The 17,788-nt window shown below is 29.7% G+C and overlaps 1 protein-coding gene across 1 annotated transcript; it reads left to right on the forward strand.

Moving 5' to 3' along the window:
• Positions 1-864: 864 nt before the first annotated feature.
• LOC107436324 (uncharacterized) lies at positions 865-13,540 on the forward strand. Its single transcript, XM_016047986.4, has 4 exons — positions 865-1,342; positions 5,263-5,483; positions 8,722-8,878; positions 10,666-13,540. Exons 1-4 carry the CDS (start codon positions 1,023-1,025, stop codon positions 11,780-11,782), a joined length of 1,815 nt encoding a protein of 604 aa, XP_015903472.1. The 5' UTR covers positions 865-1,022; the 3' UTR covers positions 11,783-13,540.
• Positions 13,541-17,788: the final 4,248 nt, after the last annotated feature.

Raw genomic sequence — 17,788 nt, forward strand, 5'->3', positions numbered from 1 at the left:
ACTTCATGAGAGATTTCTATCAATATACACAGATACTTTTTTTTTTTTTTTTGAAGAAAAAGCTAGTTTTTTATACAATACTTTCTCCGAGTATTTTCGTATACTTATTGATTGTAATTGAAAATTTCAATCAGATTACGCTCTACAATTCTGTGTACTAATATCCTCTTATTTGTATGTTAAGTGAGGAATGAAGACAAAAAAAGAATCTTTGTTGAAGGCAGCTAGATTTAAAAATGGATGCTAGAGAGAGATAATTATGAATTTATAACAAACATTTATGTAATAAATTCTTACATAATAAATAGTAGTTATTAGTTTAAAATGTTACTACAAAGTTTTTAAGTTGTTAAATCTTTTTTTTTTTTTTCGGAAGATTTAATAACAGAGACTAACTTTTTTTCGTTTCATCAAAAAGAATTTATTTCGTTATTTCTAAGTTTAAAAAAAAAATTTCATATTTTGTTCAGTTTTTCTTAACCAAAAAAAAATTACAAATATATTGGCGATCGCAACGCCATCTAGAGAGACACCAGTTTCAAGCCTTTGGGCCCTTCCCTCTCCTCCTCCTTTCAGTTTTATAGGAATGTACTACGATATTTTCCCTTTTCTTATTATTTTTCCTATTATTTTTCTTATTATTTTTTCTAAATATTTGTTAAAATTCCTTTGTTGCTTTTCTTCAGAATTATGTTTAATGCAGTGCGCCGTGTGAGTGACTTAAAAAGTACATTTTAGTTATCATCATCTTTGTAGAAAAAGCGAGAAACTTATGTCACATATATCCCAATAGATGGCACCATCATTAGAAGTAGTCGTTATCATTTCTTAATAAAGTACGAAATTAGTTTCTCCTCTCAAGCTATAAGCGCAGTATTTCTTGCCACTGATCATCTAGCTAGATATTGTTGTTTTTATTTTTAGAAAAATAGGGACTTCGATTTTTATGAACTCGAATTAAAATATTTTCTTATAATAACTTAACTCTTTTACATAGACATTTAGAAACACTGCGGGACAAAATGCCTAGCTATTGTTGTGCTTTTGGGTGTAATAATAGCTCGGCTAGAAGCGAATGCTTAGAAAAAGGAATTTCTTTTCATAAATTTCCATTGGAAAATAAGGATTTATTGAAAATATGGCTTTCTGCTTTGAAGAGAGCAAATTTTAAGCCAAATATTCACTCTAAGATCTGCTCGGAACACTTCACTCCTGATTCATTTGACATCCAAAATTTTTCGAATCGTCGTTTTATTAAGGAATCTGCTGTACCTTCTATTTTTAAATTCAATTTTAAAAAACCACCCAGAGTTCAATCATCTGATCCAACAGTTCTTAGAGAGTAAGTTATTAAGTTTATGCCTCACTGATCATTTTCTTAGCAAATTTCCCCTTTATAAATTTGAAAAGATAGTTAAAATTTTATTTCAATTTAAATGTATGATTTTAAATCATTCCCATAGCTGCCAACTCTACTGAATTTATACCAGTTGTCTGCTGGAGTAATAGTTCTCAATGAGGGGCCCCCTTTTATTTTTGCCGATTTTTCGACAGCAAAAATTAATAGATATTTGTTGTGCTTTTTACACATTTTAAAACTACTGAAACACAAGATTGACACTGAATATTTAATACGGATATTTATTTAACATCTGCATAAAAAAAAGTTCAGCTTCTACAAAAAGACGAAGTTTAGTTGAAAAAAAGTTCCCCATATAAAAAAAGTTAGTCAAAGCTTTTCAGAACAACGAAACAAAAATAGATCTCATCTGTGGGGATATTTCCGTATCTTGATCTGTCACACCAACTACAATCGCCAAGTTGCCAAATGGGATTTTAAACTTGCAAGTTTTTTTTTTAAAAAACATGTAGATGTTTACCCGGGGTGGCTACGAGTGATACCTTTCAAGTTGGTCCCTTTTTGTGAAGTTTTTTTTTTTTTTAGTTTCTCGCATTCCACTGCCCTGAAGTTTCCAAGACTGGGCAATTATTCTGCCACAGATCACAATACGGAAATCTCCACTCATCTGTGATCACAAAAAGATGTTTTTTTGGCCATGTGTATATTAAGTGTGGAGTGCACATTCTTTCATGCATTACATTAAGTTCCAGAACGGATTTTTTCTGTCTGATCCCGGTACTGACATCTCCACACGTATTCAGCAAAATAAGAACAGAGGATTTCTTCAGAGCACTGGTGAACATTTTGCTTGCAAAACTCTCGCTTTCTCTGACTCCAAATGCCCTCAATTTCATTGGTATGTGCACCATTCTCGGGATCATTTAAATTTACCGAATGATTGTCAGATATATGCAGAAAACTTATAATTTCAAACTTCAAGCAAAATCTTTTTCATACAATCTATAACCTAAAAAAAATTAAAACACTTGCTTTTTCAATACCACCCAACGCCTACTTACCATTTACTTCTTTACATCAATAATATTTTCTCTTATCAAACTTGCTTTCATAAATTTCCACCACCATCTCTACAAAAGTTATTCCAAACAACCATGATCCATTTTGGTGATTTTTTCTTTGTCAATTGTCTCCATGAATTACATAAAAAGCATGATTTCTTGCAATGTTCTGTTTAAAGTTTTCACTTATTGTTCAGTGTACCATCGTCTGTATCGTACCAATGGGTCATCATTCTACATGCTATTCATAGGTCTGTATGCGTTTGCATTGAGCTGGAAACGGTAAGAAGGATTCTTGCATTCACACAGGATTCTTACATACATAGAATGGAAAATCTTGAATTTTTGTTGATCATGGGGACCAACTAAACATTGCCTAGTTTTTCTCCCAATAACGAAAGAAAATGTTCTTTTTTGTTAATTTCTTTGCTGATGAAACGCCTTCACTGCAGGCAAGCCAATGACATTCTTGCACACAGGGCTCGGAAAATCTCAGAAATTTTACCCGTCCCCGAGGACGGCTTGTCTAACAATGTACCCGTCCTCCTTTGAAACTAACCCGTAGCTTCTAAATAAATAAAAATATAATTTTCTCCTATTTATTACAAACATTTACATAAATTGCACAATGAATTAGTAGTTACTAGGATTACATTATACAGTAATAAAAGAAATACTAAGTTTCTAATAGTAACCTAGTATTTTTTTTATGAAATAATTTATTTCTTTTATGAAATAATTTAAATGACAAAGGTCAAGTTATCTGAAATGTCAATTTATCTGTACTGCGTTTTTTAAATGAATCAAATATGACGTTTGCCAGTTCCACAATCAAGCCAATGATTTACAGAGGTTTCTGCACAGAAATCTGAAAGGGGTTTTCCATTTAGGTAGATGTTAATATTTACGTTTAACGCTTCTTGTTTCAGATCAGTACGTAATGTGTTTTCTTGTAAATTCATTGCTGAAAAGTTCTTTCAACGGCTGCAGTACTCCCAGACAGAGAAAACATCAATTCTAATAACAAAAATTGAAAATGTATCACGAACATTAACGGGAAAATGGCCGTCCGCGCGGACGTCGGATTCGAGAAATTCGCTGTCCGCAGGGAATTTTTAACCGCCGAGGACGGGCGGTTTTTCGAGCCCTGCTTGCACAGTTCTATTTACAGTCCAGTACCACAACTTGACTGTGGAATAATACATCAATTATTTTCATGGGAATCTAGAACAGCCATCAATCACAGAGCTTTCCCCACTTTGAAATTTTCATTTCCCTTTTGTTTTGAATTAATTAAATTTAGATTTTTCAATCACAGGTATTTGTGCTTGCAGGACCTTCCACTAATTGTGCAAAATATTTTAGGTTTTTTGTTACAGTCTTATTTTACTGGATTTGTGTCGTGAATTTCAGACAGTCGAAACCTTTACTCTTCCCACTCTCTTGACATCACCTTATCTGTGATCATCTTATCTGTGAGCAAATATACAATATTCACGTTGGCAGTTACTATCATGGATATTGGCGAGAAAAAAATCCTGAAAAACAAGTGCAGATGCAGAACAAATCATTACCAGAAAACTTCTGATTATTATTAACATATTTTGTGTTTGTTTTAGCATTTCATTTTATAACACATTTGAGAGTCTGTCCATTTTTTAAAAAATGTAGGGGTGAGTCCGGTAGCCCCGCCCACTTAAGGAGTATTGCTTATATTTCTGTATAATATTGAGTAATAATCAATATTTTTGTATGTTTCTATTATTTTATTATCTAATTAAATAATGCAAAAAGAATAAGCCAAAAAAAAGAATAGTTTAACTTAAAAAAATAGAAATTTAAAAAAACATGTTTTTCAGCTCTTTTCAAAATGTGTCAGGTAGCTCCGCCCAGTTACAAAAATTATGTTTTTTGACTGTTTTCTCAGGTGTAAATGAAAATGACCAATGTATTGATAATAGATAAACCTCATTTATCATATTTATCACAAAATTATTGTATTTATTACATATTTATATTTACTTTTAGTGAATTCTATCATTTAATAACAACAAATGTCATACTTTTTATTATTATTAATGTATATTAGTTTATTATTATATATTTATATGAAATATTTAAGGAAAATAATTTAATTTAAGTAACATTAATTAATAACAATAGTTGTTTTTCAATATAAACTTATTTGGTTGATCTCTTCTTATAAACTTGTTTTAATTTGGATTTTTAAATATATAAATTTATGTTTCATATAATATTAAAACATATATTTGTTGTTAAAAATGCATATAGCATTCAAATTTGAAGCAATAAAATAATAATCTTTGCAACCATACTTTTATCGGCGAAATAAAATTGGGCAGTGATACCCAACATTCATGTGAGCGGGGCTACCCGAAATCCATTTTTTTTTTGTAAATTTGTAATTACTCGAGCAATTTTTCACATATAAACTTCTTTCTTTGTGCAAATTAAACTTAAGACTACATACTTTAATGCTGTATGTATAGAAAAAATTATTTTTTTAGTATTAAAATGAAGTTTAATTGAAACATTCAACCAATTTTTCTTAATTTCATGACTACTGTATTCAACATATTTTCAAAACTATTGTTTACCATGTTACCAGTTGCATAAATACTTGAAACTTTGAAAATAATCTTTTTTTAATATAACAATTAATGCCCGATGGCCCATTGACTTGAAAAAATATTCTATACATATGAAATTGACAGTGGGCGGGGGCTACTTTATGTCTGAAATAAAAAGCTCATTGGCTATTTATGCTATAGTCTAGCTTTCAATAATGTTACTTATATAAATATATTTTTAATTTTATAGATTGTCTTCTTTCTGTTCAGCTCCTGGCTGTAATAATTTTTCCAAGCGGAAGGAGTGTTTAGAGAAAAACGTTACTTTCCATCCTTTTCCCCTGAAAAATGAATTTCTATTAAAGTTTTGGCTTGTTCAAATGGATATGATTGACTTTAAACCAGATTCCACAAGCTTCCTCTGCTCTGAGCACTTCGAAGAAGATTGTTTTTCCTATCACAAAATCTCTGGTAAATATGATTCTAACTTTAGAGGTTTAAGAGCCACTTTTGGTCTATGTAAGTAATTATGAGTTTGCCCTTTCACTGTTATCTAACTGCAATTAAAAAATCCAGTTTTATCAATATGCTCAAAATTAATCATAATATCAAAAAAACACTAGGTAATTAAAAAATAAAAATCACTTTTATTGATTTAAACTATTAATTTAAAATCTTTAATTTTCAGTTTAAAATATAGTAGTTTTAGAGTTAAATTACTAAAAATTCAATTTGGTGCATTAAACTCGAATTTTCGATCTCTTAATGCATACTCAATTATTTAATCCATTAACAAAGAAAACAAAAAATTTTAAAAAAGAAAAAATTATATCTTAACAATGAATGTTTTTACTAGGATTGATCAAACTGCTGCAGGAAAAGCAACAATGTCATTTGATACTTGGGGTTATTCTCATTTTCTCTTTCAACTACTCATAAAGAAATTAATTTATTTTTTATTAAAGCACTGAAGTATTACTAGTCTCCTTGAACTGGTAATAACCTATTTTCTGCTTGATTTCTACTGTTTTCGTATACTTTATGCGCAATAGAATGCAAAGAGAATCAGTGGAGTTATTAAGTTGTGAGACTATGAATAAAATTATCAACAATTTAGCGAATACATTTTTATCATGTGCCTTCACATACCTTTAGAGATATAAAATTCTCGGTTATGTTCTTCTGGGACAATATTCTCGACAGGGAGAATGTTCTCTTAAAAGTTACTTAAAATAATTAGGTACCTTAAATATTTTATTTATTACTTTATATAATTTTGAAAAATGTATACAAACAGCTAATAAAAATAAAGTAAGAAAATCACATTAGCAATAAAAGAAATGTGTTACAGCATATCGTATGTCTTGAATTATTGATAAGGTAAAATGTAGGTCCTAAAAAATTTCATGTTATTATCGCTAATAATACCACAGCTGTGAGTTAACTATACTCATATCAACATACAGCTGTGCATCTTACACAACAAATTTATTATTTGGATATTTACTGAAAACAAATTCATTGTCTCAAATGGAAAATAATTGCATTCATAAAGAAATCAATAATTTGCCTGCATTGACTGTTACATTTTATTCCATTAAAATTTCTAAAAAAAATAATAATAAAACACCCTAGATGGCCATTTTCTTGAAAATGTTAGTTAAAACTCTCTCAACTCTGATCTGTTTCTCAGTAAATGCAACGCATCTTGCTTTCTGGATGAAAATATTATTTGGCTGTCTGTTTTAAATGTTCATGATTTGTTGAATCCTATTGTGAAATGGATCACAGTATAAGAGTGGTACAAACTGTCCATTGGTATGGTTGTTGAAGCAGTTGCTAAAATTGATTGGCAAAAGCTTGCAAAAACGTTTACCATGAGCTTAATAATGTGAGAAAAGAAAAGCTATGGCATTAAAACTTATTCACTATGCAGCTAATGTTTAGAAAGTTTTTTATGCTTTTTATATATACATTGGATCCATATAGATTAACTATGAAATATAACTAATCTATTTTGTTTGAATTTCTTACAGTAATGCATTCAAAAAAACATGTTTTGATGTACCCATTTTACCCCCAGAGTGGAGTAACGTGGGAATAGTTCTAAAAAATATACGTTGATAATGTTATTGAAATAAAAATGTTCTTAAATAAATGTATTTTAGTTATATTTAAGAAGAAAAAATACAAAAAAAAAAATTTTTTTTCATATTAAGAATTAATGTTCATATCTATTGAAATTAGGTTTCACTTTGAATGCAGTAGTACATTTTGCTGAATTCTACAAAGTTTCAGAGGAGGGAAATGGTTTTTGTTATATTTGAAATATAAATGAGATTGTAAAAATTAATACCTATTGGGATAATTTAAAGGGTTTTTGATAGATTTTAAGCAGACATGTATTTTTTATTTTTTTCAATTTAATTATTTTAAGGAAATTGTTTTGTTTTCCATTAAAAAAAAACTGCTATATGAAGGCAGAAACTTGTGTTAAAAACTAGTCTATATTTTTAAATATTGTCACTAAGTTGAACCATTATGCTAATTTGGTAATTTTATTCGTATAATATGTCTGTTATATTGTTATTTATCATCTATTATTCTTTTGCAAAAATGAATTTTGTTTCCAATTTTAAAATTATCTTGTTGGGTTATAATCAAATAAGTCAATGATTAAGCTATTTTAATAAATAAATTCAATATATAAAATATAGGGCATTAGATGCTTACTAAAGCTACCACAGAAGTTTAAAGAAAATATCTCTATTATACAACATTTAGCTAAGCCTAACCAAATACCCACTTCACCTCACCTCAGAAAACAATTCATAGTAATTAAATTTTAAAATTTATTCTTAAATTTCTGTGTAAATCTTTTACTTGCATGTCCCTCTATCACTTTGAACTAAAATTTATATATACAGTACGGAACCCGTTATCAGGAAATTGGAAAACCAAAAAACCGGAGCGAAATTCGATAAATTTTCCCGCCATTTTTTTTAAAAAATGTTTTTTTCCTCATAAGATTTTAGGATTTTTCTTTCTGTTTTGAAAGATGTTTACCTTGCCAGCATTTTGGAAATAATCATTAGTGTATTACTCCATCGTTTTTTCTTCTTTTTAAGATTATTTCCGAAGAAAAAAATTTTTTTTTAGTTGGGTTTAACAATAAAAAAACGGCTTTTTGTAGCGATTCAGAAAACCGGAAAAATCAGTTATTCGGAATAGCGATGGTCCCGATCGTTCCGGATAATCGGTTCCCTACTGTATATATATATTTTTTGCCAGTTTTTAATAATATTAGTTAGAAGAAAGTTCAACAGCAACCTAAACTAACATGCTATATAAGTTGATCATGAACAGATAGTTTGTAAACATTAAACTTTTTTATCGGTTTCTAAAACTGAAAAAAAAGACTTGCCTAAACGTCTTTAAAAATAATAAACTAATTATTTTAATTTAAAAGAAGAAAATAGATGTTTTTCAATGTATCCCTTCTTTGCCCCATGTACCTACTTTACCCCATCTGACCCTACTTAATGAATAGAGCTAACAAAACATCAAATATTTTATCATAAATTACTAATATCTCCTGATTACTGTAGCTTAGCTTAAAATTAATTATTTTATTTATTAAATTGGTATACTTACAGATGTAAAGAAAAACTTTTTGAATGCTTTTATATTTATTTATTTTTATGTGCAGGGAAAAAAGCCTTAGAGAAAGATGCTGTTCCAACAAAATTCAGATCAAAATCAACTATTGAAAAACCAGATCCACCTGGTGTATGTACAGAGCCTACTGTTTTGCGCATAACGGAAGCCAAGAAGCGGAAATATGTAGAGTGTGATGATGACTTTGAGTATGTCAGATGTTTACCTACTTGTTCTTTCAGCATGAAATTAAATTATTTTCCTACGTATTCATTAAGTTTTAACTGAAGAATAGTTTCAAACTTTTGGCTCTAATGTGGACAATTGTGACTAGTTATTGTGAGTTTTTATACCAAGTTCCTAATTTTTCTTTTATGCCCTAAGAAGCGTGTTGTTACTTTGACCTCCCAAGTTTAACTCTATTAAAGCTTTTGGATGGCTGATGTCATCAAACTTACATTTTTTCTGTATAGTTTCCTTTAAAAAAAAAAAAAAACAATCTTATGTGGAATATTCATAATTAGAAGATCTTCTTTGTTGATCCTGGAAATTTTGCTTCACATTCTTCTAGTGTTCTATTTTTTAAACTAGGCGTTTACTTTCCTGCTATATGATATATTCATAATAATAAGATCTTCTTTGTTGATCCTGTAAATTTTGCTTCACGATCTTCTAGTGTTCTATTTTTTAAACTCGTTTACTTTTCTGCTATGTGGAATATTCATAATTAGAAGACTTTCTTTGTTGATCCTGTAAACTTTGCTTCATATTCTTCTGGTGTTCTATTTTTTAAACTAAGCGTTTTCTTTCCTGCTATGTGGAATATTCATAATTAGAAGATCTTCTTTGTTGATCCTGTAAATTTTGCTTCATATTCTTCTAGTGTTCTATTTTTTAAACTAGGCATTTACTTTCCTGCTCCCACATTTCACCTCACTGATTTCATCTAGGTACATGTTTTGTCAAGGTTAGAACAACATATACACCCGACTGTCCAGTCTAATGTGTTGGAAGAGTATGCAAGATTGGACTGAGTTCTACTTCCGAACAGCTCTCCCATAGGCAGGGGAATAAAAACTTGCTATGCATTTTAAAATATATGATTAATGTAAAAGAAAAGCAAATGCTTATTAGTAAACTATGTAAATGTGAAAAATTATGACTAGGAAGGATCAAAATGTATAGTTTTTACTTTGAGACTTAAGTCTTTAAGAAATGACTGCTTTTTCTTTTCAACCCTTCCTACCTCATTTTTTCCTTCTCCACCTACCATGAGGGACGCCCGGTGGCTGAGTAGTAGCGCTTTGCGCTACCGTGCCACAGGTCCTGAGTTCGATCCTCGGGCTGGGCGAGGTTGATTCAACCTTTCATCCCTTCAGTGGGTCGATAAATGAGTACCGAGCATGCTTGGGGAACTAAACACTGGGGGGTTTTGCTTTCGGCTGACCACCAAACCGGAAAATCTGCTCCTGCACCTAGAGCCCAAGATCAAGAAAACTGAGATGGGCACAGTAGGCCTAGGCCCTCTATAAGCTGTCGCGCCAGAGTTTAGTTTAGTTTACCTGCACTGGATAGTACATAGAGCCAAATATGCAATGATGGTCAGGAATTACTTGATTTCAAATATGGCACTTAGCACACCATAAGCCTGTTGTTTTGTTCCACTTGTTTTACCTACGTATTAAATACTTAATTTTTGTCAGAGTCGGGTACTTAGAACCATGTCTCGAAGTTGATAAAAAAATTTAAAAAAAAAGACTGTAAAAAAATAGATCTAAAAAATGACTGAAAGAATTATAAAATATGAAAGAAAAAGCAACCAAAGGAAGAAAAAAAAGCCACATCTTAGTCCTGATTATTAAAATCTGCAAAACTAATGTAATCAATACTGGTGCATATCTTTAAAATTAGTTTAAATTTGGAGAAAAGAAATTTACCAGTCTGTTGCATTTTATTTTATTGGATTCTTAACTTAATTACATTTTCTTAATTTTAGCTTCAACCGCAGTTCTGTTACAATACCTGAATGTATAGATGCTTCAGTGCAAACTGCTGTCTCTGGTGTGTCTACTCAACTTTTACTGCAAGCCAGTTCATCAGAATATTCTACAGTATTTCTTGGCTCTAAAGACGCAGGAATGCAGACTCGAATGGACGGAATTTCAGCTCTACTTATAGAAAACACTTCACTTCAGAAGGAGTTAACTGAGCTGAAAGCAAAAGTAGATCGACTCACTTTCAGAGTTGAAGGAATAAAAGATGACAGTTTGATGAAATCTCTTTCTGGATTCTCTGCAGAACTTTTCAAGGCTATCTATGATTACTTGTTTTTAGAAAAGCACCTGACAACTTATTCTAATATATCACCTTATAATCAGTTCTTTGCATTTTTAATCTACCTGCGAACAGGTATTTCTCAGTTTTTTCTTTCCATTTTGTTTAAAATAGGTCAACCGAGTACATCGAGGATATTGAGCAATGTTTCGAGTTTCATGTACAACAGAATAAGACCTATCAAAATCTGGCCTTCAAGAGAACAAATAAACAGAAAGAGTTCGCCCATCTTCTTTCGCCACTATCCCAATTGCCGAGTTATTCTGGAAACGGTCGAGCTCCAAATACAGCGTCCAACTAGTGTGCAAACTCAGCGGTTGACTTTCAGCACGAAAAAAAATACCTACACCATCAAGGGATTGGTTGGAAAAACTCCGACTGGTGGTATCTCTTTTATATCAGATGTCTGGCCAGGTTCTATTTCCGAGAGAGATCTCTTTTTGAAATCTGGAATTTTAGACTGTTTAGAAAAAAATGACCTGGTCATTGCTGACAAAAGCTTTGATATCCGAGAAGAACTTGAAGAAAAGGGATGTTTTCTTTGCACTCCTAAATTTTTGACTGACAGAATTTCATTTAGTCATGAAGAACAATTGTTATATCCTAATGCTACCCATCATAGAATTCATTATGACCTAGCTACAAGTAAATTTAATAAGTTTAAGTTTTTTGATGGACAAATTTCAACAATGACATTTGACATTGTTAATGAATATTTTTACATAATTGGTTTTCTCATTAATTTTGGAAAGCCTTTAATACACATCAGGCAACATTAGTTTCACAATTCTTCTGAAGTGGAAGTTACCTGAAACAGCAGCTAAAATATATGGGTTTTTTTATGCTTTCATGTAGAAATACTGCTTTACATCAGTAATCATAATTTTTATGGTCATTATTTTCATATGGTGTAGTTTATTTTTTAATCATCGTGTTATATTACAATGAATGTTCGTGGTTTGTTAAAATTGTTCCAACTGTGATATCATGTTATAGGTATTCTTTCCATAATTTTTTTTAATGTTTTTTCTGGAACTGAAAATTCAACTTTATTTATTGACAAATATTTTAGCATGTCTTGCATGATGATATTGTTGATCTCCTTTTAATTTTGTTTTAAGGAAAAACCGAGGTAACCGATAAAGTAATGTTTTTTATAAACTTTTTCATTTAAGAAAAAAAAAAAACTTTTTGCATTATAAAATTAAATATCCTATGCGGTAGTTTCTAAACATCTAAACTTTTGAAAGCAATTAGCTCGCTTTATCCATATAATTCTACTCTCAGCTTTATCACATCCATTAACTTCATTTCTTATTAAACATGTAGTTTTTACAGTGCTTGAATAATTTTTTTTTTAATTATTATTAATATTATTATTATTATTATTTTTTTTGAAAATGTAAATTGTAAAGGTAAAGGATGAACTTCAATATAAATATGCACAAAAGTCTGCAAATTTTCTATACTTCAGTTTTTTATTTTTATTTGTCAAGATTTTCTAGTATGTCAATATAAAAATGAGGAAATCAAATACTTATACTTACTTCAAATACAAACACACATTGCAGCCAAAAGGCCAACCCAAAACTGGAACTAACTGCTCCAAATTTCTTCCAGAGTTTCTGCTTTAATTCTGCATGAAGTTGTTAAAGTAAAATACCATACTCATTTTATTTGATGTATTTATTAAGCAGTATTAAATAAGTTTAAGAATATTACTTTTATTTAAGATTATTACTTTATCCATTCAGTACTTTTGTAGCTTTTTGTGTTCCATCTGTGCTTCCATCATTCAACAATGTTCGACAATATATTATGCATAATTTATCTTGTTACTGATTATTTCATTGCTGACAATTACAATAACTCACATTTTTGTTATCAGTTATATTTGACCATTTATTTTACATAGGGATTAAAAATCAAAAGTGCTATGAGTATTTCTATTTTAGAATTGTTCAGAGCCTAAAAGCTTTATAACAATTTTTAAACTACTACATTATTACAGAGAGTTTCAGTATCCTCCGAGTCACTCAAAATCCAACATCATGCTCAGAAAACAGCCCTTGTGCGATCTGTTTCATCTGGTGACAATTACTTTGTTACTATATACTTATTTATTTTTTTTTTGTCATTATATAAAGCATAAGATGTATAGGAAACGTCATTACAATTGCCTAAACACTAACTTTTAGGTATTTTTTGTATTCCACCGTATTAGTTTGAGTTTGTTAACAAACCATGAATTTCTTACTGAGACTCAGTTCGTAAACTGATGTCTTTTAACTTTTGTAACTGGTTTTCATCAACTTTTAAATTTGTATATTTTGTCTTCAACTTAATTTCATTTCTTTAAAAATTATTTACTTGGGCAAAATATTGTTTCAGTGATATCTTAAGCTTATTTTAATGTACTTTGCTAATAACTGCTTAACTAAGTTGTGTTATGTAAGTTGAGCTGAATTTTATTCTGCTTTTGTCTTACCTTGTATTTGTTTTCAATAAACTAATAAAAACTTTCAAAAACTAAAAAATATTAAATTTTTAATGTTTCAACGTTTGATCCTTAATGGTGTTTACATTTTGATTCCAGTTTGGTACGACTATCATTGATAATTAACTGTTTACTACTGTATATTTTTGATACAAAATAGGAATCGTTAGCTGAGTGCATTCATACCACCACAAAAGATTGAGAATTATAAGAATCCTTCATTTCACAATTTATTTTAAAAGTAATTTCAACAATGTTAAACTAATTATACAAATATTAAATACTAATTTAATCAATCATTTAACAAATTGGCTTTAGTTGATGCAGTAAAAAAGAGATGAATAGTTTATTGCCATCAAAGCTCTTAGGAATTGCTAAGTTTTAAAAATAAATGAATAAAACATCCTTTTAGAGCTCTACTTTTTTTCCATGATTATGAAATAAGTTCCAGAAGAATTAGGGGGCCTTAATCAGATACCTAGTGAGCCTATCCTCGAGAGCTCCCTTTATTTCGAAATTTATTATGTTAGAAATCTTACAAAATTATAATAACTGATATACAAAAGAAAATTACTCATTTGAATCGTAGTAAATGATATGAAATTTGACCTACAAAAATTATTATAATTCTTCCACTAAGTGCCACTAATATCTTGCTTGAAAATTCTGAGAAGAACATTTGCATATGCGGATAGTTAACTAGTCAATTAGTGAGTTAACTATTAGACAAACGAGTAGAAATGCTAAAATAACCTTAAAACTAAAAAATAAGCAGTTTTTCTTACAGCTCAAAAGTAGGGAAGTGAGACATCTTTTCCTCATAAATAACACTTTTTTAGGGGTTGAAACATTTAAAGATTCCTGCCTTAGCTTTAGCAAGATGTTAGCTTTATTTCTCAACTAGTCCCTTTGTATGCTTTCCTCTCTATGAAAAGCGAGTTCCTTGGACAGGAAAAAAATGAGAAAAGCTACTTGTGTTGTTTTGAGTCTAAACACACATGTTAAGTGTTTAGTATACATTTTAAGAAACTGATTTTGCAAGAATACTCTTAATCATATTTTGGAGCATTACTTAGTTCAAATAGATTTTATGTTCATTCTAATTCTTTTTTTGTGATGCACTCTCTGCTATTCTTCAAATGACATTCTTGGATTAAATATATGATTTCAATAAAATTTCAACGCAGAATTTGTTTCTTAAACCTTGGATACTCTCACAGCATGAGAGTACAATAAAGCGCTCTAGATACAATACTGTCATAATCATTGTCATAATTTAATTTTCTCCTCTCTATTATCAATTTTTCAATAATATTTACTTGGAAATTATGCATTTGAAAGTCGGATTATTTTAAGAAGGTTTGAGTATATTTAATTTCATAACAGAACTATAGAATGTTCGTCAGAATTTTATAGCAATATCTTTAATGTAAGATTTAGACGAAATTTCCATTTCTGTATGTATTATACTGCATAAGATTTTTTTTAAATATTATTCTGCTTGAAAGAAAAAGTTAATACAAAACAGAAGGTTTTCAAATGCCTTCATTTTCTCTATAAATATAAAATAAAAATTGTTTAAAATAATATATTGAATCAAAGATATAATCCAAAAAACCGGGGGTCATTCCAATTTAAAAATGAAATAATGTCGTGCAACAGAGAAACGTTGATAAAACAAAAAAAAAAATTTGTGTATCTATACAGATATAATAATAATTTTTTTTTTGCCCTATTTCGTTAAATTATTGGAAGAAATCAAATCATAACGATCAAGTAATCACATAATGCTACTGTGTAATAGCATAACATTTTGTAAAAAGGATATTTAGTTTCACTTTTATAATTATTAAATGGTAAATAAGTTTTGTTTCCTTTTAAATAAATATACTTTTAAAATAATTTTTTTTCAAAATTGTATTCAGTTAATGCATGCAGTTAAAATAATGGGTACTAATTCATTTTAATGCGCCTTGAGACACTATTACCACAGTTCCTATATTAGAGGTACTTATTTGGTACCTATTACGAATAATTAAGCATCGCAATAGCTGTCAATCAATACCTAGTATTTACAGCTCAGAAACAGATAAGTACAAAAAATAACTATTTAAAATTCGCAAACAATATTAAGAATTAACTTTCCGCACTAATGCTAAATAATTCCTTTGTCGAATAATACTTATCGTAACAAAAAATATATATATATATATATTGATTCAAAAAACAAGTTTTTGTAAGAAACTGCAATGGTCAACAAGCAAAATACTAATTGCTTTTTTTAAGCCCTCTAAAATTTTGAATCAAATCAATGTTGATACAATAAAAAAATTTCGAAGTCTTTTTAATTTGGGTATAACCTTGTCTTAACGTTTAGAAAGGAAAATAGAATTTCAAAGCAATCGTTGAGATAAAAATTAACAAACTGTGTTAAAACAATTTACTGCGAAATAAATTAAATGCTTGCTTACGCGGGAAAAAAATTTTACTGAAAATAAGGAGTTAATTAAAATTTTGTTTAGTTAAATTTCGCAGACTTTTGAGTGAGATTATTTTAAAGTAAAATTTAATAGTATATCCTTTTAATTATTTATTTATCGGATTTTTTTCCCCTCTTGAGTATTAGCAAATATTTAGAATCGTTTTCATTTGATAACTGTTTGTTCGATAATAAAGAAACTTGTAGAAGACAATAAAGCAAAAAATTCTAGAACATTTATTGTATGTAAAAAAAAAGTAATAATAGGGTCATTCTTATTATCTTATCATTTTCCACCTTTCAAATCTTTTTGTAAATAAGATTTGATTGACGATTATACTGATAGAAAAAGAAAGAAATCTTAATCAGTGGTTAATTGAACTGACCGCTAAAATTTGGCGTCGTTATCTGAGATTAATAAATGAGGAATAAAGCAAATCAAACATCAGTATTTTTTGTATTCCTTAAATTAAAAAAACAGAGAGAGCAACAGAGAAACGTTAATAAAACAAAATATATATATATATATATTTTGTGTATATATATATATATAATTAATTTTTTTGTTGTTGCCCTATTTCGTTAAATTATTGGAAGAAATCAAATCATAACGATCAAGTAATAGCATAATGCTACTGTGTAATAGCATAACATTTTGTAAAAAGGATATTTGGTTTCACTTTCATAATTATTAAATGGTAAATAAGTTTTGTTTCCTTTTAAATAAATATACTTTAAAAATAAATTTTTTGCAAAATTGTATTCAGATAATGCATGCAGTTAAAATAATGGGTACTAATTCATTTTAATGCGTTGTGAGACACTATTACCACAGTACCTATATTAGAGGTACTTATTTGGTACCTATTAGGAATAATTAAGCATCTCAATAGCTGGTAATCAATATCTTGTATTTATGGCTCAGAAACAGAAAAGTACAAAAAATAACTATTTAAAGTCCTCAAACAATATTAAGAATTAACTTACCGCACTAATGGTAAATAATTCCTTTGTCGAAAAATACTTATCGTAACAAAAAAATATATATACGAGGGATGCTATTTATATTTCTGGCCTAATAATGAAAAAACAAACATGTAGGATCGAAATTGGTTTTATTGTTTTTCAAAATATTTTCCATGATGATCAATACACTTTTGCATGCGTTTGAACCAATTTCCAAAGCACTTTTTCCAGTTCGATTGAGGTAACTCCAAAACATGCGTTTTGAGCATCATCACATGCATCAACCGCTTCTTCGGGGGTCGAAAATCGTTGTCCACGTAATTTATTTTTGCTGTGTGGGAATAAGAAGAAGTCATTGGGTGCCAAATCAGGGCTGTACGGCGGATGACCCATCAGTTCGATCTTTCGCTCCGTCAGAAATGCCTTTGTTTGAGTCGATGTGTGAGAGCTCGCATTGTCATGATGAAGAATGATTCGCCTGTTCTTCTGCTTTTTTCTAATTCTGGCAAACAAATGGTCGTGTTACATTCAGAATTGACCGTCCTGCGTTGCTCTAACGCCACTGTTGCCACATGACCGTTAATGCCGATGAAACAGGCAATCATTTGTTTCGATGTGCTTCTTCCTCGAACAACTTTTGTTGGTTTTGCCTCGTCTTGGAAGACCCATACAGTTGATTGCTGTTTTGTTTCCGACTCATATGCATAGATCCATGATTCGTCACCTGTATAAATGTTATACACAGCCTTTGAAGTACCTTGAACGTATTTTTCCAACATTTCCTTGCACCAATCGACACGAGCCTGTTTTTGAGCGTTTGTTAGATTATGCGGGATCCAACGC

The sequence above is a fragment of the Parasteatoda tepidariorum genome, chromosome 3, assembly GCF_982258835.1.
Source record: "Parasteatoda tepidariorum strain Cologne lab strain chromosome 3, Ptep-v5.0, whole genome shotgun sequence".
NCBI classification, from domain to species: domain Eukaryota; kingdom Metazoa; phylum Arthropoda; class Arachnida; order Araneae; family Theridiidae; genus Parasteatoda; species Parasteatoda tepidariorum.